The 25,717-nt window shown below is 45.2% G+C and overlaps 1 protein-coding gene across 3 annotated transcripts in view; it reads left to right on the forward strand.

Annotated features, from left to right (window-relative positions):
- LOC134948996 (putative bifunctional UDP-N-acetylglucosamine transferase and deubiquitinase ALG13) overlaps positions 1–25,717 on the forward strand; it is a 479,197-nt gene that overhangs the window by 60,710 nt on the left and 392,770 nt on the right. For all 3 annotated transcript variants that reach the window (XM_063937323.1, XM_063937325.1, XM_063937324.1), the window contains exon 5: positions 8,110–8,156. In XM_063937323.1, coding sequence (XP_063793393.1) covers positions 8,110–8,156 — 47 coding nt within the window. The remainder of the gene's footprint in view (positions 1–8,109; positions 8,157–25,717) is intronic.

Here is a 25,717-nt window from a genome sequence, read left to right on the forward strand (position 1 = left end):
TCTCTCTGGCTACTGCACAGGCTGGTGTTAAGTTTGGCTCCTCTATTCTATGTTTTCTACTAAGGGTTGCCCTGTAGGTCAGGCGTCCGATTCCAGGGTGGGGTAGTATTCACATTTCAGATCTTTCCGACTGAGTTCCTGGTGGTGCTGGATAGCGTGTTACTGTTTTGCCTGAATTTTAGAACCTGAATCCAGTTCCAGGTGTGGACCACAGCAGTCCCTAGCTGTTAACTGCAGCAGTCATCAGACCTGGATACATAAGACTTCGGTTCCTGCTTGAGTTGTGTTCCGGTTCTAGATATTCTTAGCTGGAGTTCCAGTTCTGTATCCTGGTGCTTAATCCAATCTGTGCTGTCTCTTGGCATTTCCATGACTGCCTAGGACACCTCTAAGCACCTCTACATTCCTTTTATCAGCTTCATGAGCAGACCACTCCTCAGATCTCCTAGCTTCACTCGCATGCTTACTTCAGCTGTGCCCAAGGGTCCTGATACGGATCACAGACCTCCTCATTCCGTGACCCTTCCTATATTGCCAAAGCATCCAAACTGTCGCTATCCATAATTCAGTACAGGGCATTCACCACTCATTATAGAAAAATTCAAAGTAATTTTTTATTGTTACCACCCAGTGACACACACAGCCATCGTAAACAGCGGATCTGATCTTTATGCCACAATACATGGTATCAGGAGCATCATCTTCTGCCATCATCCTCATGGCGTTTTGGTCCACCATCAGACCATTATCAAGGCCACCATCTTAATATCTGCCACTCTCAAAATGCAAGTAAAAAGAAAAGAGGATGATGCTCGTTATATAATGTGTTGTGGAATTAAGATTAACTGGGGAATTCAGTTAGCTGCAGTTGAAATAGTCATTCAGTTAGCCCTAAAGCCAAGAGTTATTGGAATTTTTTTTTTTTTTTTTTTTACCTGCCTTGGGTTAACGGGTGCCACAACGGGGTTAATGCACATCTGTGAACTTTTCTCGGATTGTTAGTTAACGGCCGTTAATGCATTAAGTTAACGGCGTTAACAAGCCTACTGGGATAAGTCTGGAGGCTGATTGAAAAGTAACACCCGAGGCTCTCTGCAGGAAAGTGAATCTCCCCCTAGATCCGCTGTTTATGATTCTAAAGGTCTCACTGAGTGGTAACAATAAGATTGCTTTGAATATTTCTGAGTGGTTAGTGCCATACATTATACTGAATTATAAATATTGTGACAACAAAACTGTGTAGTGGAAGAACACACAAACTCTCTTTGGACTTGTGCACTATGGTTTGTCGTGTGGGTGACCGCAGACTAGTAACCATTGTACAGTTAATGTCCATACTAGACACTGACAAAGGTCATCAGCTTCTCACAGAAGCTTCTCAAGCAACCCTATCACTGTCCAACTTAGACTTCCCCTCCCCCTCTCAGACTGACAGGCAAGTGACACTGCCATCCGGCCTTATGGGAGTTCATCACAGATCCAGTGGTTAATCAGTGACATGCTTTCAGTTCCACCAGGCTCAGTGGAGAAATGCACCTGAAGTCCATTATGCAGCTAAATCACACACTTTCTATTTTCTAAATTTGTGACTTCCCTGAGTTTATCAGTCGAACACCCTGGTTCCTCTGTAACATACTGCTGCTATTGCCACATATCCCTTCCCCTAGCGTTGACAAGTAAGGCAACACTGACCTCACGAGGAGCTCAAATTTCCTTGACATTTGCATTTTTGCGTAAAATCCCAGGCATATGCTCCACTGTTAATCTAAATGGTTGTAATGCTAAAAGGACCATCTGGTAACCTTGGTGTTCACCCCCCGATTTCTCTGCATCCATTGTAACGGTGCATGGTCTGTTATAAAGGAAAATTCCCTTCCTGGCAAATAGTACAAAAGTGCCTCTATGGCCCACTTTATGGGCAGGCAATCCTTCTCTACCGTAGCGTATTTTTGTTCTCTCTGCAACAGCGCTTCTTGCTCAAGTACAACACTGAGTGCTCTAAACCTTGCTTTCCTTGGATACGATTGCACCATCAAGCAAACATCAGAGGCATGGAGGAAGAATCTGGGGAAAATTGTGGGCTTGTAGTATCAGAGTGGTACAGAGGGTCAGGCGAAGATCTACCTATGCTGTTTCAGCAAGACTGCGCCTCTCCAGGGACCGCGTTTTTTTTGTTTTTGTTTTTGTTTAACATGTCTGTTAATGAAGAGAAGGGTAAACTTATCTGGCGCTACTGATTGGTTGATGTCCCATATATATGATCCTCCAATATATGTCAGCAGTACAAACTCGTATCCACCCAAAAGTAAAACAGAGTTGCATATAGTGAAGTACAATTTTTTTTTTAATCTACGTCTAAAACCAATGGTACACAAACAAATCGCATAAAAGGCTCCACACACAACAACATGTAGCAGATGGTAGCTTTAATGACTGTGATTAAATGAAATTACCAGAAGCAAAGAACTGGCAAAGCAGTTCAGTAGCAGCATGTGTAATGTGAGTCCCGGGCTCCCACAGATCTTATACCAACGCTGAATCAGCTTGTCTGGGTTTCACCTTGTCACTTTCACGCTGGCAGCCAAATTTCAATGTCCCCGCTTCCAACGCGTTTCCACCTCTAAACTGAGGTCTTTTTCAAGGAGATCCGGGCTGTTTGTACTGCTGACATATATTGGAGGATCATATATATGGGACATCAACCAATCAGTAGTGCCAGATAAGTTTACCCTTTTCTTTGTTTTTGCGTTCTAGTATTTTGGTGGAGGTGACGGGGAATCCTTCAAATAGGGTATTACGGTCTGGCTGCACACTGTATTTAAGCGCACCCTGTTGTGATCACATTTTGACCATTTATACGTAAGTCTGTTAATGAAACCGCTCTAGTCCCAAAGTGACTGATAAACCACCAATAGTAACCTACAAAGCCCAGAAAGGTTCTCAACTGCACTTGGTATTAGGCTTTGACCACTTTTTAACTGCTTCAACCTTTCCTATCTGAGGTTTCACCTGACCCTGTCCAACTATATAACTCAAATGCTTAGCTTCTTAGGGCTGCTGCACATTTCTCAGGGTTAGCCGTGAAGCCTGAGGACATATGGGAGGCCAGTACCGCTACAACATTAGGAAGATGTGATTCCCAGTCTTGAGTGTTCAACTAATAATAAAGATGCATAGGCAGTATGGTGTTTCACTACTTTGTTCAACCCTTTGGAAAGTGGCTGGCGCTTCATGCAAACCAACGGTTAGGACCTTGTACTGGAAAAGGCCTTAAGGGGTATAAAAAGCCTTGCTGCAGGAAGAAGTATCTTCCAGTAGCCTTTTGTGAGATCAAGGGTTGTTAAATATTTCCTGCCTGCCAAACTTTCCACCAGCTCTTACACCCATGGCATTGGATAGGCATCGAACTGGTGCACACTGTTTAACTTTCTAAAGTCGTTGCAGATCTGAAAGTTCGAATTGGGTTTTGTTAACAACTTTATTGGACTATCCCACTCACTGGGAGACTCCTCAATCACTCCCCGTTGGACCATGTTCTCCACCAATTGCACTCCATCTAGCCTCAGGGGTCTGGTAGGGCTTTTGTTTGACCACTACCCTGGGCGGTGTGACAATATGTCCAATCAAAGCCGTGCGCACTGATAGGGAAGAGAATACGTTCTTGTTCCGTTGTCTCTTTCACCTGCCACTTTTGCTCTATGGACAAGGTATGTTCTATGGAAACCAAGAATTTTCTACTACCATACTCTACAAAACTTGTACTGAATCCTCATTGCGCCAAGGTTTCAAAAAACGTACGTAATATATCTGCTCTTCTTTCCTTCTTCCTGCCTGTTGGGCCTTGTACAGTAGTTCACAGGACCAACTGCCTCTTCCACCTCATAGGGCTCCTAAATATGAGCGAAGACCTTACTCTTTCTTGGGTCAGCACTAAAACCAGAACCTTGTCCCTGGGGTAGAAAGTTCAGGCTATTACAGTAATATCATAACTCTTCTATTTACCTTGTGCTCCTTCTAGGTGTAGTCACACCAAAGTGCCTTTCTTCCCCAACTTCTCATACATTTGAGAAATAACTTGAACCACATGTGGTTCTGTAGGCTCCTGTTTCCAACCCTCCTTTACCTGCGTCACTGCCTTCCTGATCATATGCTTCATAGTCTGATTAAACCTGCTACAGAAGCAGAATACCTGTCCATATGCCAATGCTATCTGCTGCAAATAGAGTGAAACTGCTCCAGTTTGCTTAGAAACACACTAATTGGACAGTGTATAATTGCAAATGGGTGACTTCGTCTGACAAATCCACATTTTCAATGACCCCATGTGGATGGTGAGGATATTGAGATGAGGCTCTATCCACTTCCCCAGAAGCCCCGCCCCTTAACCCTCGGCAGTGTCCCTTTTCAGAGCACGGGCGCATCTCTGGCGCCCCAAGGTTCTGCGTTCAGCACTAAAGAAGTTGGGAGATGTGGTTAAACTGCTTAACTAATGTAAAACTGTATTTTATGTAGCATAAAACCCTAATTACAGGACATGCCAATTATCCAGGAACAGACAATTGATGTACTGTCATTTTGTTGTGATCAGTTTATGCCTACCAGAGCAGGGTGAAGCTATAAGTCAACTAGCACTAAGGGAACAGTGCCTGAGACCAGCTAGGATTATCTCCAGCTAGACATATACACAGCAGCATTGCTGAGCTCTAAATAAATTAACAGGGCAGAAACATGCAGAAGGTGTCAAAGGAGGAGCTTGTTACAGAGAAAGCTAATTGTTCCAGTCAGGAAAGAGCAACATTGTTCCCTAGCTAGACAGTACTACTGAAGCTTCATTTCATCCCTTAATACCTCCAGTACCACAGTCATTCAGGCAGAGCCGGCCTTAGACATAGGCAAACTAGGCAAATGCCTAGGGCATTTGGCATGCTTAGGGGCACCAGCAGCTTCTGATGATTAAATTGATATGTGGCATGCCTATAGTCTGTGTGTGACTGCGGCTGTATCTGCATACAAAATGCTATGTTGCAGTGTATTCCTGGAAATCACTGTAATGTAGCATTTCATATGCAGATACTGCCGCAGTCGCACACAAATATACGCGTGCTGCATATCATTTTAATCAGCAGAAGCTGCTTGTGTATCCTAGCCACATAGTAATGCAAATAAGATGCATTTTCATAAACAAAAGGCGCCCGACGTCAGCAGAGCTGCCAGCTGACTCATGCCAGGCATCTCCTGCAGAACTAGCGGCGGTGCTAGGGGGCACCAGCCAAAATCTTGTCTAGGGCATCATATTGGTTAGGGCCGGCTCTGCATTCAGGACTATTAACAAAACTGAAGAGACTAACTCTTGCAGCAAAGTGCACTTTAAACTTAATTCGTTTGAACTTTTAGGTTTTAATTAACGGGGCTCCGATTGTATCGTAATTCTTAGGGGACTGTATATTTTCGGTTGTGTATATAAGATTGTTAAAATTGTTACTTATTGACGATACACATTGTAATTTGTACCTGATGTATGTAAAAGGTATAACAGAGGAATCCACTTTTAAATAGGATATAATTGTGGCTTGTGATCATTTCTTCAAAATTCTTGCAGAGGGAAAAGTTATTCCAGAAGCAATCCAGTATAAATCTAACAGAGATTGTGCAATTAATGTCTGTGCAAATTGTGTTTTGAATTGTACTGTGATCTAGCCGTGTAACCTGTTTCTGTGAGGAGACTTAGGGGTCTATTTACTAAGCCTTGGATGGAGATAAAGTCCCAGCCAAACGGCTCCTAATTGTCATTTTTCAAACCCAGCCTGTGACATGGCAGTTAGGAGCCGATTGGCTGGGACTTTCTCCGTCTGATTTATCTCCATCCAAGGCTTAGTAAATAGACCTCTCGTTTCTCAAACCATGAAAGTAAACCGAGAGGGAATAGAGACCTGTAGAACCTATAACACTTACCTGATCGTAGCCTTGATACTAAACAGCAAAGTGAACTGCACGTGATACTTACCCTGAGTGTCACAGAGGCAACCACACAACAGCATAGTTCCTTTTTGCACTGTCGCGGCTCTTCATGCTGGTGGAAGCAGCCGATGTAATGTGCGGTTCATTGAGAGGCCATCTGAATTGGTCCCCGATTCAGATTATCTGTCATTTAATGCACTGTCACCCATCTGTGGTATTAAACACATCTTCCCACTCTCGATTATGCTCTGTTCTCAAGCATCCAGTAACTACTTCCAACCACAGGCCTTACACTCAGACCCAGGGCAGGATGTAATGAAGTCAGAGTTCAGCAGCCGTAAGGGATGCCGGACGAACGCGGACGTTTTTTTAAAGGGGGATTCATGTACAAGGCTAAACTATGCCTTGTACATAATTGCCCCTTTAAAAAAAATAACCCTCAAAGTTCGGCCAGCATCCTGCACGGCCGCCGAACTCTGACTTCATTACATCCTGGCCCCAGGTTTTTGTCTGCTGGTCCACTCTGCATAGACTTTAACAACTGCCGTCTTTGAACCGTTCACCAGTGCAGTCGTTTGCTAATTCTCAATACACTGCTGCGAGTGCCAACAATCCTTCCACATTTAAATTATGTTTACTCATTATATCTTGAGTCACGACTTCATTAGTCTCTGTATACCTCTGCCTATTCATTATTCTACAGGCTCCGCCTATGTACATCAGCATTATATGCGGAATAGCAACTTTGCATAAAATCAACTGGTGGTCATAATATATCATGTATTTTATTTTGCATGTAAGTACTCGCCAACAATCACTATACTGTACACTTATGGGGATGGATGAACCTACCCAGTTAACTAGTCCTGGACACTTTGTATTAACTATAATTTGGTGTGTCTGCTCCTTGGCTGCACGTGAACAGAAGCTAAGGTACTCTGCCACTTACGACATTTAGTCAGAGTTGGGCGTTCTAATTTAAATTCCATATTGCCAGTGTTTTATCATGAGCTTGGCATAGGGTTGCCATAATATCCCTCTAATTAGGGACACTCTTGAATTACACAGGCTCTGCGGCTTGCTGACTTAGTCATTTCAGCTCGTTTTTATCAGGCACGGAACCTGGACAAATCATATGTCCCTGATTTATGGTACATATTAAGTAATCCTAGTCTAGTACCACCTCTGAACTAAAGTTGGCTTTAGAGCAGGGGTTCTCGACTCCATTTCTCAAGTACCCCTAGCAGGTCACTTTTTTATTTTAATTTTATTTTATGGCTTTCTTTAATCATACACGGGTGAGGTAATCTATATTGCTGGGTTAGTTATTGTCCAACCTGCTTCCAAAGACTGAAATCCTCAAAACATGACCTGTTGGAGCTACTTGCTGGTTGAGGTTTAGCATCACTTCTCTCTAAAGGTTTGGGATCCAAAACTCCAAAGATCCAAAACTTAAGGTGAGGGATGCCAGATATTTTTTTTTGTTAATGGGGCTGTCACTTACAAGGCATGGTTTTGCCTTGTAAGTGATTGCCCCCTTTAAAAAAAAAAAAAAGGCAGAGATCGGCCAGCATCCCTCACCTCATGCGATCTCATGCTCCATTACGTTCCGCCGCAAGACTCTGACCACGCTGCTTCTGGCTGATAATGCTCCTACTGGGCTCATCACAACTCTTAAGGAGCTGCTAGGCGGGTTTCTGAGGGTCCCCACCAGTCATTGGTCAGGAGGCATGGTATCCTAACACTGCTGGGTGCTCCTGCATACTACCAAACTCCAGGTGAGTGCAGTGGGGGAATTTCTATATTCCAGGTCACACCTATAAGGACCCCACTTTGCTTTCAGGAGAGCAGATTGCATGTCCCTTCTGAGAATAGGCAGTTCCTGCAAATGAACTGTAAATCCGCAGTACTGCACAATACTTCCATTCAAATAGCTAAATGTTTTTTCATGGACTTAATGTGGATGGGTATTTCAAAATTGCATGTTTGTTCCGGACTGTAGAAAAATTTACTGAATAACTTCCATTTTATACAAGATCAAAGGTGAGTCACTGGATTTTTTTTTTCTGTACTTTAAGATCTTACAGCAATATATTTGAAATTTATAATTCTGTATTTTTCATTTTTTTTTTTTTTCTCCTCCTCCTCCAGGAAAGTGCTGGTCAACTTGAAATAAGTGCGCTTTCATTAATTTTCAAGTGAGTAACAAAATGTCTCCCAGTTCTCACAGCAGTCTCATCCCACAGATATAGTACGCCTATAACACTTCTCAGCTCTTGCTGTATAAATGATCTGTCCCTAGGCTTTCACAAGCATACAGTAGCTGTGTCCAGGCTTATTTTCAGCAAAGGCTCTAGATGTTCTCTAAAGTCAGGGCCCCTAACCCAGAGAAGGTGCGTGATGTGCTGAATGTGCTTTATCTTGTGATGTGGGACGTTGATTAGACTAGCTTAGTGGTTTCCAAACTTTCTTGAATCACAGCGCCCTAGAATATCAGATTTTTTTTCACAGCACCCCTAGGTCAAAAATTTCTTATTGAGAAATTTAGAAAGAAATATTACATTACGTAGATCGCGTTTATACGTCATCCTTAGGGTCAGTTGTGTGGTGAGGGACAAGATTTGCTTCTGTTTGGCCACATATTTTATGACTGGCAGCCACCAGCACTGGTTTTACCTATTATATTGACCATGAATAATTTGAATTGGTCCTGAACCACCAACCCAGGGCACTCCTGCAAGTGTCCCGTGGCACCCCAGGGAGCCACGGCACACATTTTGGGAACCTCTGGACTAGCTCTTTACACTTAAGTGGCATATTCAATTAGCTGCTGTAATATATTAATTTATTTCAGCTTGAATTAACACGTTTCTCATGTGGTAATTTATCATATCTGCGCGTGCTCCCGCTTAACATGCAATTCAGTTGGAAAAGGCTTATCCCAGTAGCTGCATGGTAATTTACTGTGGGGTGAGGAAAATGGGGAAATCACCCACTACCTCAAAAAAGTGCATACGTGTTTTGGGCAATAGTCTTAGTGGCCGAAAGAGACGTTTTTGGGGCTCTTAAAATGTGTCAGATGGCTGGATTGAAAAAAATAAAATTAGAAAGCAAGTGTTTTTCGGTCATCAAGGCTGGGGTACATTGGACCATGGGGTTGTAGGTTGGGACTGTTCATCTGCTCTTCTCCTCTACAGCTGTTTGTCTCTTCAGGAAGGCTAAGTATATTTATATTTGTTATGGCTTGTTTTTGCCTAAATAAAAAAATTGTGCAGTTGCTCAGTTACCTGCATTTATATTGTGGCATTGTTTTGCCTTTGCCATTGTGGGCACATGCTCTGGGTTGGTTGATCTCAGACTCAGAGTGGAGCTAGTAGCGCTACAGCTGAAGGATCAGATTGCTACTGAGCCTGGTTCCTCAGTGCAGGGAAGAGTTACTTGCTCTTGGTGGTGCGGTTCTTCAAGTGTGTCCGATCCGCCTTGGTTTCGTATCATGGAGCGCACGGCATCAGGGTTTTAAAAGTGTTTCCACATTTTTTCGAGGATCCTAAACTGCGCAAGGCACATAGGCATCTTTCTTCTTCCAGGCCGTTAAAAGATTCTGAGGAGGAAGAGGGAGAACTTACGGAGGCTGTCATCAGTCCAGCGAGTGAAGAACTGGAATCTTCCGCCAGTTCCGGCATGGAAGATCTCACTACTGCAGTGCGCCACGATCTGGCCTGCTTAGTTATGGATTCCCCAGCTAAGGCTGTGGGTCCATTCAAGTATCTGTGTAGGAAAGTCATTATTTCTCTTACGTCCTAGAGGATGCTGGGGACTCCGTAAGGACCATGGGGATAGACGGGCTCCGCAGGAGACATGGGCACTAAAAAAGAACTTTAGGTATGGGTGTGCACTGGCTCCTCCCTCTATGCCCCTCCTCCAGACCTCAGTTTACTATTGTGCCCAGAGGAGACTGGGTGCATTACATGGAGCTCTCCTGAGTTTCCTGAAAAAGTATTTTGTTATGTTTTTTTATTTTCAGGGAGCCTGCTGGCAACAGACTCCCTGCATTGAGGGACTGAGGGGAGAGAAACAGACCTACTTTAACGTTAGGCTCTGTTTCTTAGGCTACTGGACACCATTAGCTCCAGAGGGAACGGAACGCAGGTCTCACCCTTGCCGTTCGTCCCGGAGCGGCGCCGCCGTCCTCCTCGCAGAGCCGGAAGATAGAAGCCGGGTGAGTATGTGAAGAAAGAAGACTTCAGAGGCGGCAGAAGACTTCAGATCTTCATTGAGGTAACGTGCAGTGGTAACGCTGCGCGCCATTGCTCCCACACAACACACACACGGCAGGCACTGTAAGGGTGCAGGGCGCGGGGGGGGGGGGGCGCGCGCCGCCCTGGGCAGCAATAAGAACCTCCATATCTGGCTTAATATGATATATACAGGCTGGGCACTGTATATAAGAGATCCCCCGCCAGTTTTGAAAATTTTCAGCGGGACCGAAGCCCGCCGCTGAGGGGGCGGAGCTTGTTCCTCAGCACTCACCGGCGCCATTTTCTCCACAGCACACCGCTGAGAGGAAGCTCCCCGGACTCTCCCCTGCTTACACGGTGAAAGAGGGTTTTAAAGAAGGGGGGGGGGCACATAATTTGGCGCAGATGAGGATAAACAGCGCTATCTGGGTAAACATATCGTGTTTTTATTTTATTTTTTCTGGGTCATTAGCGCTGGGTGTGTGCTGGCATACTCTCTCTCTGTCTCTCCGAAGGGCCTTAAGGGGGAACTGTCTTCAGATAAGAGGATTCCCTGAGTGTGTGGTGTGTCGGTACGCGTGTGTCGGCATGTCTGAGGTAGAAGGCTCTCCTAGGGAGGAGGTGGAGCAAATGACTGTGGTGTCTCCGTCGGCAACACCGACACCTGACTGGATATGTGGAATGTTTTAAGTGCTAATGTGAATTTATTGCACAAAAGGTTGGACAAAGCTGAGTCCAGGGAATGTACAGGGTGTCAGGCCCTACCTGCCCCTATGTCACAGGGACCTTCGGGGTCTCAAAAGCGCCCACTATCCCAAATAGTAGACACGGATACAGACACGGATTCTGACTCCAGTGTCGACTACGATGATGCAAAGTTACAGCCAAAATTGGCTAAAAGCATTCAATATATGATTATTGCAATAAAAGATGTTTTGCATAACACAGAGGACCCCCCTGTCCCTGACACGAGGGTTCACATGTATAAGGAAAAGAAACCTGAGGTAACCTTTCCCCCGTCTCATGAGCTGAACGAGTTATTTGAAAAGGCTTGGGAATCTCCAGACAAAAAACTGCAGCTTCCCATAAGGATTCTTATGGCGCATCCTTTCCCGAATAAGGACAGGATACGGTGGGAATCCGCCCCAAGGGTGTACAAAGCGTTGACACGCTTGTCCAAAAAGGTAGCGCTGCCATCCCAAGAGACGGCTACCCTCAGGTATCCTGCTGATCGCAAGCAGGAGACTACCTTGAAGTCCATTTACACACATTCTGGTACCTTACTCAGGCCGGCGATAGCGTCGGCTTGGGTTTGTAGCGCTGTAATAGCGTGGACAGATACCTTATCGGCGGAAATTGATACCCTGGATAAGGATACCATGTTATTGACCCTGAGTCATATTAAAGATGCTGTCTTATATATGAGAGATGCTCAGAGACATTGGCCTACTGGGTTCTAGAGTCAACGCTATGGCGATTTCTGCTAGACGAGTCCTATGGACCCGGCAATGGACAGGTGATGCCGACTCAAAGAGGCATATGGAGGTTTTACCTTACAGGGGTGAGGAATTGTTTGGGGAAGGTCTCTCGGACCTGGTTTCCACAGCTACGGCAGGTTAATCAAATTTTTTGCCTTATATTCCCTCACAGCCTAAGAAAGCGCCACATTATCAGATGCAGTCCTTTCGGTCAAATAGAAACAAGAGAGTACGAGGATCGTCCTTTCTTGCCAGAGGTAAGGGCAGAGGGAAAAAGCTGCCTACCACAGCTAGTTCCCAGGAGCAGAAGTCCTCCCCGGCCTCTACAAAATCCACCGCATGACGCTGGGGCTCCGCTGAGGGAGTCCGCCCCAGTGGGGGCACGTCTTCGAGTTTTCAGCCACATCTGGGTTCACTCGCAGGTGGATCCCTGGGCAATAGAAATAGTTTCCCAGGGGTACAAGCTGGAATTCGAAGAGGTGCCTCCTCGCCGGTTTTTCAAATCGACCCTACCAGCTTCTCCCCAGAAAGGGAGATAGTTTTAAATGCGATTCACAAATTGTCTTCAACAGGTGGTGGTCAAAGTTCCCCTGCTTCAACAAGGGAAGGGGTATTACTCAACCCTATTTGTAGTCCCGAAACCGGATGGTTCGGTCAGACCCATTCTAAATTTAAAATTCTTGAACCTATACTTGAAAAGGTTCAAGTTCAAGATGGAATCGCTCAGAGCGATCATCGCCAGCCTAGAAGGGGGGGGATTTTATGGTATCTCTGGACGTAAAGGATGCATACCTTCATGTTCCCATTTATCCACCTCATCAGGCGTACCTGAGATTTGCGGTACAGGAGTGTCATTACCAATTTCAGACATTGCCATTTGGGCTTTCCACGGCCCCGAGGATTTTCACCAAGGTAATGGCGGAGATGATGGTGCTCCTGCGCAAGCAGGGTGTCACAATTATCCCGTACTTGGACGATCTCCTCATAAAAGCGAGATCACGAGAGCAGTTGTTGAACAGCGTGTCACTTTCACTGAAGGTGTTGCAGCAACACGGCTGGATTCTCAATATCCCAAAGTCACAGTTGGTTCCTACGACTCGTTTGACCTTCTTAGGCATGATTCTGGATACGGACCAGAAAAGGGTTCATCTTCCGATAGAAAAGGCCCAGGAACTCATGATTCTGGTCAGGGACCTATTGAAGCCAAAACAGGTGTCGGTGCATCACTGCACTCGAGTCCTGGGAAAGATGGTGGCATCTTATGAGGCCATTCCCTTCGGCAGGTTCCATGCGAGGACTTTCCAATGGGACCTACTGGACAAGTGGTCCGGGTCACATCTACAGATTTATCAGTTGATCACCCTGTCCCCCAGGGCCAGGGTATCTCTCCTGTGGTGGCTGCAGAGTGCTCACCTTCTAGAGGGTCGCAGGTTCGGCATTCAGGATTGGATTCTGGTAACCACAGACGTGAGCCTCCGAGGTTGGGGAGCAGTCACACAGGGAAGAAACTTCCAAGGTCTTTGGTCAAGCCAGGAGACTTGTCTTCACATCAACGTCCTGGAGCTGAGGGCCATATACAACGCCCTTCGTCAAGCGGAGACTTTGCTTCGCGATCTACCGGTTCTGATTCAGTCAGACAACATCACCGCAGTGGATCATGTAAACTGCCAAGGCGGCACAAGGAGCAGAGTGGCAATGATGGAAGCCACCAGGATTCTTCGCTGGGCGGAAAATCATGTCAGCGCACTGTCAGCAGTGTTCATTCCGGGGGTGGACAACTGGGAAGCAGACTTCATCAGGAAGTCTTCGCGCAGATTGCAAGTCGGTGGGGACTACCCCAAATAGACATGATGGCATCCCGTCTCAACAAAAAGCTACAAAGGTATTGCGCCAGATCAAGAGACCCTCAGGCGGTAGCTGTGGACGCCCTAGTGACACCATGGGTGTTCCATTCGGTATATGTGTTTCCTCCTCTTCCTCATATACCCAAGGTGTTGAGGATAATAAGAAAAAGAGGAGTGAGAACAATTCTCATTGTTCCAGATTGGCCACGAAGGACCTGGTATCCGGATCTGCAAGAAATGCTCACAGAAGATCCGTGGCCTCTTCCTCTAAGGCAGGACCTTTTACAACAAGGTCCCTGTCTGTTCCAAGACTTACCGCGGCTGCGTTTAACGGCATGGCAGTTGAATGCCGGATCCTAGCGGAAAAGGGTATTCCGGATGAGGTCATTCCTACGCTATTAAAGGCTAGGAAGGCAGTGACGTCTAAACATTATCACCGAATATGGCGAAAATATGTTTCTTGGTGTGAGGCCAGGAATGCTCCTACGGAGGAATTCCATCTAGGCAGTTTTCTTCACTTCCTACAAACTGGAGTGAATTTGGGCCTAAAATTAGGCTCCATTAAAGTTCAAATTTCGGCCTTATCCATTTTCTTTCAAAAGGAATTGGCCTCTTTACCTGAAGTACAGACTTTTGTGAAGGGAGTACTGCATATTCAGCCTCCTTTTGTACCTCCGGTGGCACCTAAGGAAACTTAACACCACGTTAAGGTCCTAAAGTCTCATTGGTGTGAACCACTGAAAACAGTGGAGTTGATTAATCTCACTTGGAAGGTAGTCATGTTGTTGGCCTTGGCTTCGGCTAGGCGAGTTTCGTAATTGGCGGCTTTATCACATAAAAGCCACTATCTGGTTTTCCATATGGATAGAGCGGAGTTGCGGACCCGTCCTCAATTCCTACCTAAGGTGGTCTCATCCTTTCATATGAACCAACCTATTGTCGTGCCTGTGGCTACTCGTGACTTGGAGGATTTCGAGTCCCTTGATGTCGTCAGGGCTTTGAAAATTTACGTGGCCAGAACGGCTAGGATCAGAAAAACAGAAGCACTGTTTGTCCTGTATGCAGCCAACAAAGTTGGCGGCTCTGCTTCAAAGCAGACTATTGCTCGCTGGATCTGTAACACGATCCAGAATGCGCATTCTACGGCAGGATTGCCGTTGCCAAAATCGGTTAACGCCCATTCCACTAGGAAGGTGGGCTCTTCTTGGGCAGCTGCCCGAAGGGTCTCGGCACTACAGCTGTGTCGAGCTGCTACTTGGTCAGGGTCAAACACCTTTGCAAAGTTTTATAAGTTTGATACCCTGGCTGAGGAGGACCTCCTCTTTGCTCAATCGGTGCTGCAGAGTCATCCGCACTCTCCCACCCATTTGGGAGCTGTGGTATAATCCCCATGGCCACTCTGCTCCTTGTGCCGCCTTGGCGGTTTACATGAGCTACTGCGGTGATGTTGTCTGGCTGGATCAGAACTGGTCGATTGCGAAGTAAGATCTCCGCTTGACGTAGGACGTTGTATATGGCCCTTAGTTCCAGGATGTTGATGTGAAGACAAGTCTCTTGACTTGACCAAAGTCCTTGGAAATTTCTTCCCTGTGTGACTGCTCCCCAACCTCGGAGGCTCGCGTCCGTGGTCACCAGGATCCAGTCCTGAATGCCGAACCTGCGGCCTTCTAGAAGGTGAGCACTGTTTAGCCACCACAGGAGAGATACTCTGGCCCTGGGGGACAGGGTGATCCGCTGATGCAGGTGCAGATGCGACCCGGACCATTTGTCCAATAGGTCCCATTGGAAGGTCCTTGCATGGAATCTGCCGTATGGAATGGCTTCGTATGTTGCCACCATCTTTACCAGAACTTGAGTGCAATGACGTACTGACACTTGTTTTGGTTTCAACAGGTTCATGACTAGAGTCATGAGTTCCTGCGCTTTTTCCGTCGGAAGAAAACCCTCTTATGGTCTGTGTCCAGAATCATGCCCAAGAAGGGCAGACGAGTTGTAGGATTCAGCTGCGACTTTGGAATATTGAGAATCCAGCCGTGTCGCTGTAACACATTCAGTGAAAGTGATACGCTGTTCAGCAACTTCTCCCGTGATCTCGCTTTTATGAGGAGATCGTCCAAGTACGGGATAATTGTGACACCCTGCTTGCGTAGGAGCACCATCATTTCCGCCATTACCTTGGTGAAAATTCTCGGGCCGTGGAAAGCCCAAACGGCAACGTCTGAAATTGGTAATGACAATCCTCTACCGCAAACCTCAGGTACGCCTGATGAGGAGGATATATGGGAACATGCAGGTATGCATCCTTTATGTCCAGAGATACCAAAAAATCTCCCCCTTCTAGGCTGGCGATGACCGCCCTGAGCGATTCCATCTTGAACTTGAACCGTTTTAAGTAAAGGTTCAGGGATTTTAAATTTAAAATGGGTCTGACCGAACCGTCCGGTTTCGGGACCACAAACAGAGTTGAGTAGTACCCCTGCCCTCTTTGAAGCAGGGGAACCTCTACCACTACTTGTTGAAGACACAATTTGTGAATCGCATGTAACACTATCTCCCTTTCCAGGGGGTGTTTCTGTAGGGCCGATTTGAAAAACCGGCGAGGAGGCACCTCTTCGAATTCCAGCTTGTAACCCTGAGAAACAATTTCTATTGCCCATGGATCCACCTGTGAGTGGACCCAGACGTGGCTGAACAGTCGAAGACGTGCCCCCACAGGAGCGGACTCCCTCAGGGAAGCCCCAGCGTCATGTGATGGATTTTGCAGAGGCCGGGGAGGACTTATTTTCCTGGGAACTAGCTGTGTTGTGCAGCTTTTTCCCTCTGCCCTTACCTCTGGCAAGAAAGGACGATCCACGTGCTCTCTTGCTTTTATTGGAACGAAAGGACTGCATTTGATAATGAGGCGCTTTCTTAGATTGTGAGGGAATATATGGCAAAAAAATTTGATTTACCTGCCTTAGCCGTGGAGACGAGGTCCGGGAGTCCCTCTCCAAACAATTCCTCACCCTTGTAAGGCAACCACTCCATATGTCTCTTGGAGTCGGCATCACCAGTCCACTGTCTGGTCCATAAGACACGCCTAGCAGAAATAGACATAGCGTTTATCCTGGAACCCAGTAAACTAATGTCTCTTCGAGCATCCCTCCATATACAAGACAACATCTTTTATATGCCCTAGGGTCAGTAAAATTGTATCCTTATCAAGAGTCTCAATATCCGTTGATAAGGAATCTGTCCATGCTGCTACAGCACTACAAACCCAGGCTGACGCAATAGCCGATCTGAGTAACGTACCAGAATGTGTGTAAATGGACTTCAAGGTCAGCAGGATTCTTGAGGGTAGCAGGATTCTTGAGGGTAGCCGTATCTTGGGATGGAAGCGATATCTTTTTTGATAAGCACGTCAAGGCCTTGTCCACTCTAGGGGAGGATTCCCACCGTATCCTGTCCTGCGACGGGAAAGGATACGCTGTTAGGATCCTTTTGGGAATCTGCAGTTTTTTGTCTGGAGTTTCCCACGCTTTTTCACATAATTCGTTCAGCTCATGTGAGGAGGGAAAGGAGACCTCAGGTTTCTTTCCCTTATACATGTGTACCCTCGTGTCAGGGACAGGGGGTTCCTCAGTGATATGCAACACATCTTTTATTGCGATAATCATATATCGAATACATTTAGCCACCTTTGGCTGTAATTTTGTATCATCGTAATCGACACTGGAGTCTGAATCCGTGTCGGTATCTGTGTCAACTATTTGGGATAGTGGGCGCTTCTGAGACCCCGAAGGTCCCGGCGACATAGGGACAGGCATGGTTTGACTCCCTGACTATGCCCCAGCTTCAGCTTTGTCTAGCCTTTTGTGCAATAAATTAACATTTGCACTTGAAACATTCCACATATCCATCCAGTCCGGCATCGGCACCGCCGACGGAGACCTAACATTCATAAACTCCCCCTCCTCCTTAGGTGAGCCCTCAACCTCAGACATGTCGACACACACGTACCGACACACCACACATACACAGGGAAGCTCTTTTCTGAAGACAGGTTCCCCACCAGGCCCTTTGGAGAGACAGAGAGAGAGTATGCCAGCACACACCCCAGCGCTATATGACCCTGGAAAAAACACAGTATTTTACCCAGTAGCGCTGTTTTATGTATATGCGCCAATTATGTGCCCCCCCTCTACTTTAAAACCCTCTGTCACCGTGTGTCAAGCAGGGGAGAGTCCGGGGAGCTTACTCTCAGCGGTGCTGTGGAGAAAAATGGCGCTGGTGAGTGCTGAGGGAGAAGCCCCGCCCCCTCGGCGGCTGGCTTCTGTCCCGCTCAAATTTTTCAATACATGGCGAGGGCTCTTTATATACATGTACAGTGCCCAGCTGTACATGTATATATCTATCTTTGCCATAAGAGAGGTTTATATTGCTGCCCAGGGCGCCCCCCCCTGCGCCCTGCACCCTTACAGTGATCGAAGTGTGTGAGGTTTAGGGGAGCAATGGCACACAGCTGCAGTGCTGTGCGTTACCTCAGTGAAGAGCCAAATGTCTTCTGCCGCCTCAGATGGTCTTTTCCTCACATACTCACCCGGCTTCTTTCTTCCGGCTCTGCGAGGAGGACGGCGGCGCGGCTCTGGGACGGACGGCGAGGGTGAGACCTGCGTACTGATCCCTCTGGAGCTAATGGTGTCCAGTAGCCTAAGAAACAGAGCCCTGGGACTTCCGGTTCCGGTTCCATGCTGTGAGGACATATCACAGCACAGCTCCGGTGTTTCCCGACCACGGCACCGCTATAACAGCTGTTTTAACAGCCTCACTAAGCCGCTGGTTATCCTGACCCCATCGCCCCTACGTGCACCAAGCCGCCGGCGGCTGAGACCGCTCTACATCTGAGCCGCCCGCCGAGGAGAATCCCCGCAGGACGGCACATCATCGCGGCCGCTCCTCCGCTGCACACGGCATGACAGGCAGTCGCACTTGTGGAGTCCTTCTTAGGAAACCACACTGCCGTTAACGAGAGCCGCAGAGCTCAGTCACGGCACTCACAGAATCACGAGCGGTAACCATAGCAACCGCAGCAGCGCCATTTCTGTGCAAGTCTCCTGCTGCTTGCTCGTACACTACCTTGCTTGGCAGTTACAGAGACCTACAGATAAACATCTGATTCCTGCTGCAGATTCTAAGGTGGGTCACTGCTATTTAACCCTATATACACCATTGCCGGCCAATTACCACACCTCAGGCTGATGTCAAAGGCTTTCTAAGAACAACACAATACACAGGACCAGCTTCCATGGCTCACAGATTCCACGTATGCTCTTTCTTACTTTTGTAAACCAGTGAATTATTATTAATACGACAGCTCCCCATTTTCTTTATCTCTATTATTACCGATGGACCGTTTTTTGTCCTCCAATTCTGCAGCCAAAGCCCTACCTTCCTCCCTCCCTATTCGTCAGGAAAAAAGGAGAGCTAATTCCACCATGGCCCCTGGAATTACCACCCCTCCCTCTTCTCCAGCTCCCAAAAAATTGATTGCTTCACAATCACTCTCCTGTCCCCCTTCAATGGATCGTACTCCTGACTCGCCTATTACATACGCTGACCTCACAGAGGCCATAACACAAGCTATGGCTCCATTGCTGTCAAAAGCAGTTTCAGACATCTCGCTCCAATTGCAGCATCTCTCACACAAAGTCTCTGTTAATGAAAATAGAATTGGAGGTCTCTGCCATGATATGGCTGATGTTCAGGGCTGTGTTAAACGTCTTGAAAAAGAGAATTATCAATTATGGATGAAGTTAGACGACGCAGAAAACAGGTCCAGAAGAAATAATATTCGGCTGGTAGGCCTCTCGGAAACGGTGAAGGGGGACAATCTTTCTCAATTTGTCCAAACAACGCTCCCTAATCTTCTAGGTATCGCCGATATTTGCAAAGATCTGGTAATTGAGCGTGTGCACCGTGTGGGTCCTCCTCCCCGTTCTCCGGAGGGTCGCCCTCGTGTAACACTATTCAGGTGCCTAAATTATTTACACAAAGTTGCCATCTGGTCCGCCTCCAGGAAGATTCGATCTATTCAGTGGGAAAACAACCGTCTGCTCATATTTCAAGACTTTTCTGCAGAATTATCGAGAGCAAGGAAGGCCTTTAACCCTATTTGTTCAAAATTGGTATCCGACAAACGAAAATTCTCTCTACTTTACCCAGCGAAGCTCCGAATCTATGATGATGACAAACACCTGGATTTCTCTACTCCTGAGGATGCAGCGTCCTATCTCCAAGGAGGGTCTTCTGAGGACCATAACGACATCGCTGATATCACCCCTATTCCTAACTCTTGACTTTCAGGCTCGACTCATAACGCCTCCATAAGAGAGGCAATCCCCCCTCTTCTGGTTCATCAATGTTCAACTCAGTTACGTATGAATATCCTTTCGAACATGTGATAACTACCAATGGGATGGTTTTAGTCCCACTTGGTCATACTTAGGTTTCTTTTATTGTTTAACATATGTATAGGGAGTACGAGTGAGGTTTAACTTTTGTTCACAGGTTATCTTATAAATAATTGGAGACTAACATTATTGTTTGATCTCAGTGTTGCTCTTATTTCAACTCAACATTTAGCTTAAATGTATACTAGGTTTATTGCTACATCCTATGGCTTAGCTTTATTTTATATTAGATCATAATTTTTCCCAGTTGCCGGTGTCGGGAAAATATCGGAAGCATTGTTCCGGAATAGAAATAATGTTCAGATTAATTCTAGTTATCCAAATGCTTTTTTGGTCCCGAAGTCTGTTTGCTTGTCAAACACTCACCATTTGTTTTTGTTTGTGTTCTTTTTCTTCCCATGCCCCTCCCCCCCCCCATCCCCATATCCTTCTCCCACTCACTGATCTATTTACTCGAACTAAGGGCGAAACTTTTATTATTTTACCCTAATTGGCCATTCACATGATAGACTTAAAAATTGGTACGCTGAATGTTGGTGGGATTAATTCTCCGGCTAAACGTCGCAAAATCCTTCTATACCTATCCAAGTCAGATATTAATGTTGCATTCCTACAGGAAACTCATTTAACTCACCAAGAGTCCTTGAAAATGCAAATGTCACATTGGTCCCTTATAGCAGCGGCTCCGTTTAACTCTAAATCTAGAGGGGTAGTCCTCTTGGCAAAACGTAACCTAAACATTACAGTAACATCCTCTGACATTGACCCTAATGGACGATTCCTAATCACTAAACTCTCCATTGATTCACATGTACTAGTTCTCTGCAATATTTACGCTCCCACCACTTACAAAAAAATCATTTTTTCAGATGCTGCTAGCTAAATTAACTCCATTCTCCAATGATAACCTTATAGTCTGCGGTGATTTCAACCTAATTTCTTCCAACTACTTAGACCGCTCTAACACCTCTAGGACCCCTCAACATCTCCCTACTCTAGGTATTCCTCTCTTTTCTGATTCTCTACAACTGATAGATATTTGGCGTGCGCTTCACCCGATCGAAAGGGAATTTTCCTGCCACTCCTCCGCACACGACACCTTTTCCAGAATCGACTATGTCTTCATATCCCAACATCTTTTCCCGTCGGTTTCAGACTCAGCCATTGAACCCATAGTTATCTCCGACCACGCTCTGATCTGGTTTTCATACACTCTCCACCCTTCTCGAAATAAATCTCCTCAATGGAGATTTCCCTCTTATCTTTCTAACTCCAAGAAGTTTTGCGACTCTCTACAGGTGACATGGGACTCCTTCTATTTCTCAAATGAGCAACATTCAGAGCTAGATCCCCCTTTATTTTGGCAAACTGCCAAATCAGTACTTAGAGGTAGCATCATTTCCTACACTTCAGCCCTTAAGAAACAATACGCTCAATCTTATTTAGATATGCAACGTGCACTTTCTTCCGCCTATCAAGCTTATAAAACTTACCCCACTCAGTCTCACAAATCTTCATATCTAACATTAAAACTTCAGTTTAACGAATTTCTTTCTCTGATGGGAGACAAATACAAATTTAAAGTCGATTTTCGGTTTCATAATTTTGGAAATAAAGTAGGTAAATTACTTACAAACATCTTGAAAGGTACTGCACCTCCTATGTTAGTACATCCCCTAAAGCTACCTGACGGTTCTTTAACTAATGACCCCCAACAAATCACTTCTCTTATGAGACAATTCTACGAAACATTATACTCAGGTCAATCCCCCTCATCCGAAGGCAATCACCATTACTGGTCCTTTCCTGTTTTACCTCAACTCCCTTCTGAATTTACTGAATCACTAGTTAACCCTATTACTTTGGAAGAAGTTCGCACAACTATTAGCCACCTGAAACTCAATAAAGCTCCGGGTCCTGATGGCTTTTCTAACGAGTTCTACAAACTTCTAATAGATAAAATTGATAAACATCTTCTGGCTCTGTTTAACTCAATAATTAATTCTAAATCTATCCCCCTGTACTTTAATAATGCCATAATCAAAATCTTGTTAAAGCCAGGCAGAGACCCCTCCCTCCCTGGTTCCTACCGCCCAATTTCTCTACTGAATTCAGATTATAAAATTTTTGCAAAAATCTTAGCCGACCGACTAAAATTTACTCTCCCCCACATAATCCACCCGGACCAAACTGGGTTTATTTGGGGTAGACATTCGGTGACTAATGTACGCAAGGTTCTCTCTGTAATCCAACATCTGACATTTCACCCCTCCTCATCACACACCATTGTCTTAGCCTTAGATGCAGAAAAAGCGTTTGACCTTCTAGAATGGCCTCATCTTTTCAATTCCATGCAACATTTCGGCTACCCTTCTTCTTTCATTTCCTTTATCCAGACCCTATACATTTCTCCGTCCTCTCAGCTATATTGTAATGGCCACTTGTCCACTCCATTCGCAGTTTCTCGAGGTACACGCCAGGGATGCCCTCTTTCCCCGTTACTTTTTGCCATCGCCATTGAACCACTGGCAATTTCTATCAGGAACTCTCCTTCCATTCACGGTATCTCAGTAGGATCTTTCCCACTGAAACTCGCTTTATATGCGGATGACCTTTTACTTTTCTTGTCCAACTCTTCTACCTCCTTACCCTCTTTGTTTTCTTTGATATCTAACTTTGGCGCCCAATCAGGGTTCAAGATAAATATGTCTAAGTCAGACATTCTAACATTAGAAGGTCCCAAGTCCCTTCCACAAACCCCCTCACTTCCTTTTTCAGTAGTTACTCTTAAATCAGAAATCAAATATCTAGGTTTAAGTATTCCATCAGATGTGTCCTCATTATACAAACTCAACTTTACCCCGACTCTCGCTAAAATATCTTCTCTATACGATTCATGGCTTAACTTACCATTATCTATCATTGGAAGAATAGCGGTAGTTAAATCCATCATATTCCCTAAAATTTTCTATTTAATTCAAATGTTAACAATTAATCTTTCTATATCTGACATGAAACGTTTTGACCAAATCACTTCACGATTCATTTGGCAAAATAAACGCCCCCAAATCGCTTTCCATAAACTTCAGACCCATAAATCCCATGGAGGATTCTCCCTCCCAAATTTAAGATTATACTCATTAGCCACGCATTTCAGATATATCTCAGACTGGCTCCTTTCTAAATCTACATACACCTCAAACTCTCTTGACACCGCTTTATTCAATCCCTATTCTCCTGGTGCCCTTCTTCATTCCAAAAAATCAGACATTCCTTCGAATATTTTTCATCATATTTTGTTTCATGACACTTATCTAGCTTGGATTTCCATAAACAAAAAAATGATGAGAAATCCGACTTCTTCTCCATACAACACCCTTTGGGGCAACCCTTCCTTCTCCCCCTCGATAACTAATCCAATCTTCCACACTTGGAAAGATAAAGGTCTCTCCCTTACCTCACAGGTCTTTGATCCTGGAGGACAAATATTGTCTTTTTCTATTCTCCAATCACAATTTTCACTACACACCTCTAATTTTTTCATGTATTTACAAACACGACACTTTGCCTTTTCACTGGATCCTAAAACCAGATACCAAAACTCGACTGATCCCATTAATTCCCTATTGCGCTTATTAAAAGCTGTCCCTTACTGTATAAAATTTCTTTATACTATCCTACTACCGATCTCTAACACGAAATCATGGCATGCACTAACATCTACATGGCAAAATGATATCCCTGACATTACTTCCCCTTTAACTCTCACTGAACATTGCTCTAAAACCTTAAAGTTCCTAAAATCCTCATATCTTCAGGAAGTACACTGGAGAACTATACACAGGGCCTACATATCTCCTGCTCAGAGAAAACATATGAATCCGGACACCTCAGGATTTTGTCCTATATGTCATTGCCTGCACGCTAACTTTTACCATTGTTTCTGGGAATGTGGGAAGATAAAACGCTTTTGGAATAAGATAACTGTATATATAAACTATTTATTCTCTACTCATGTTCTTCCAGACCCTCTAGCCTTCCTTTGTGCGAACTTTAAAAATTGGCTCCCCAACAAGGAACTCTCCTCTCATATCCCATTGCTGGTTACCATTGTGACACTTGCAAAGAAAGTAATTCTTATCCACTGGATTTCCTCCTCCTCTCCTGCCTTGCAGGAATTAAAATTGAAACTCTTACAAATCCTTTATTTCGATAGGAATAATACATTTCCAGACTTGGATAGGCACGTTGACCGGTTTTATGCCAAATGGTCCCCATTCATTATGTCTTTAGACTCATCTACTCAAGATAGAGTTATGAAAGTGTTTGAAAATACAGACTGGCATCATCTCCGGGTCATCGCTAACTCTTAATCCCAATCAACACTGGCTTTCTAGTTTATTATGACTAAATCTTTGTACACAGAATAGGCCCTTGTATTTTATTGTATTTTATTTCATAATAACAATGATCTCTTCCCCCCCCTCCCCTACCCCCTTCCATCCCCTCCCCTTGTCTTTTATTTTTTACGTCTTTCTTTGTTTTTCTTTTCTCTTTCTTTTCCTTTTATTCTCTTCTTGTATCCTCCTTTTTACTACCTTCCTATTCTATTTTCGTCATAGTTTCAAGTAGACAAATCATACAGAATCCTCAATTTGCATTCCAATCTGTAATATTTTAGTTGAAGTCCTTGTTTATGTTAACAAGCTGCATTCTGGACTAGTCACTCATATCATTATTTCTGTATTAAAAGTCAACCGCATTATATGTATGTGACGATCAACTTTTCCTGTTCTTTCATGTATGCTTTTAAATATTTATTAAAAAAAGAAACAGAGCCCTGAAACTCAGAGAAGTGGGTCTGTTTCTCTCTCCTCAGTCCCTCGATGCAGGGAGTCTGTTGCCAGCAGGCTCCCTGAAAATAAAAAACCTAACAAAAATGCTTTCTTACAGGAATCTCAGGAGAGCTCCTAAAATGCACCCAATCTCCACTGGGCACAGTATCAAACTGAGGTCTGGAGGAGGGGCATAGAGGGAGGAGCCAGTGCACACCCAGATTCAAAGTCTTTCTTAAAGTGCCCATGTCTCCTGCGGAGCCCGTCTATCCCCATGGTCCTTACGGAGTCCCAGCATCCTCTAGGACGTTAGAGAAATGAGATTTTAAACCTACCGGTAAATCTTTTTCTCCTAGTCCGTAGAGGATGCTGGGCGCCCGTCCCAGTGCGGACTACTTCTGCAAGACTTGTATATAGTTATTGCTTACATAAGGGTTATGTTAGTTTTGTTAAGTCTCTAACTGATGCTGTGTTGTTAAATGCTGTTAACTGGTTCGTATAACCAAAGTTATATGGTGTGAATGGTGTGGGCTGGTATGAATCTTGCCCTTGGATTAACAAAAATCCTTTCCTCGTACTTCTCTGGGCACAGTTTTTCTAACTGAGGTCTGGAGGAGGGGCATAGAGGGAGGAGCCAGTGCACACCCATACCTAAAGTTCTTTTCTCTGACGTCCTAGTGGATGCTGGGTACTCCGTAAGGACCATGGGGAATAGACGGGCTCCGCAGGAGACTGGGCACTCTTAAAATAAAGATTAGGTACTATATCTGGTGTGCACTGGCTCCTCCCTCTATGCCCCTCCTCCAGACCTCAGTTAGAATCTGTGCCCGGCCAGAGCTGGATGCACCTAGTGGGCTCTCCTGAGCTTACTAGAAAAGAAAGTATTTGTTAGGTTTTTTATTTTCAGTGAGA

The sequence above is a fragment of the Pseudophryne corroboree genome, chromosome 8, assembly GCF_028390025.1.
Source record: "Pseudophryne corroboree isolate aPseCor3 chromosome 8, aPseCor3.hap2, whole genome shotgun sequence".
Taxonomy (NCBI): domain Eukaryota; kingdom Metazoa; phylum Chordata; class Amphibia; order Anura; family Myobatrachidae; genus Pseudophryne; species Pseudophryne corroboree.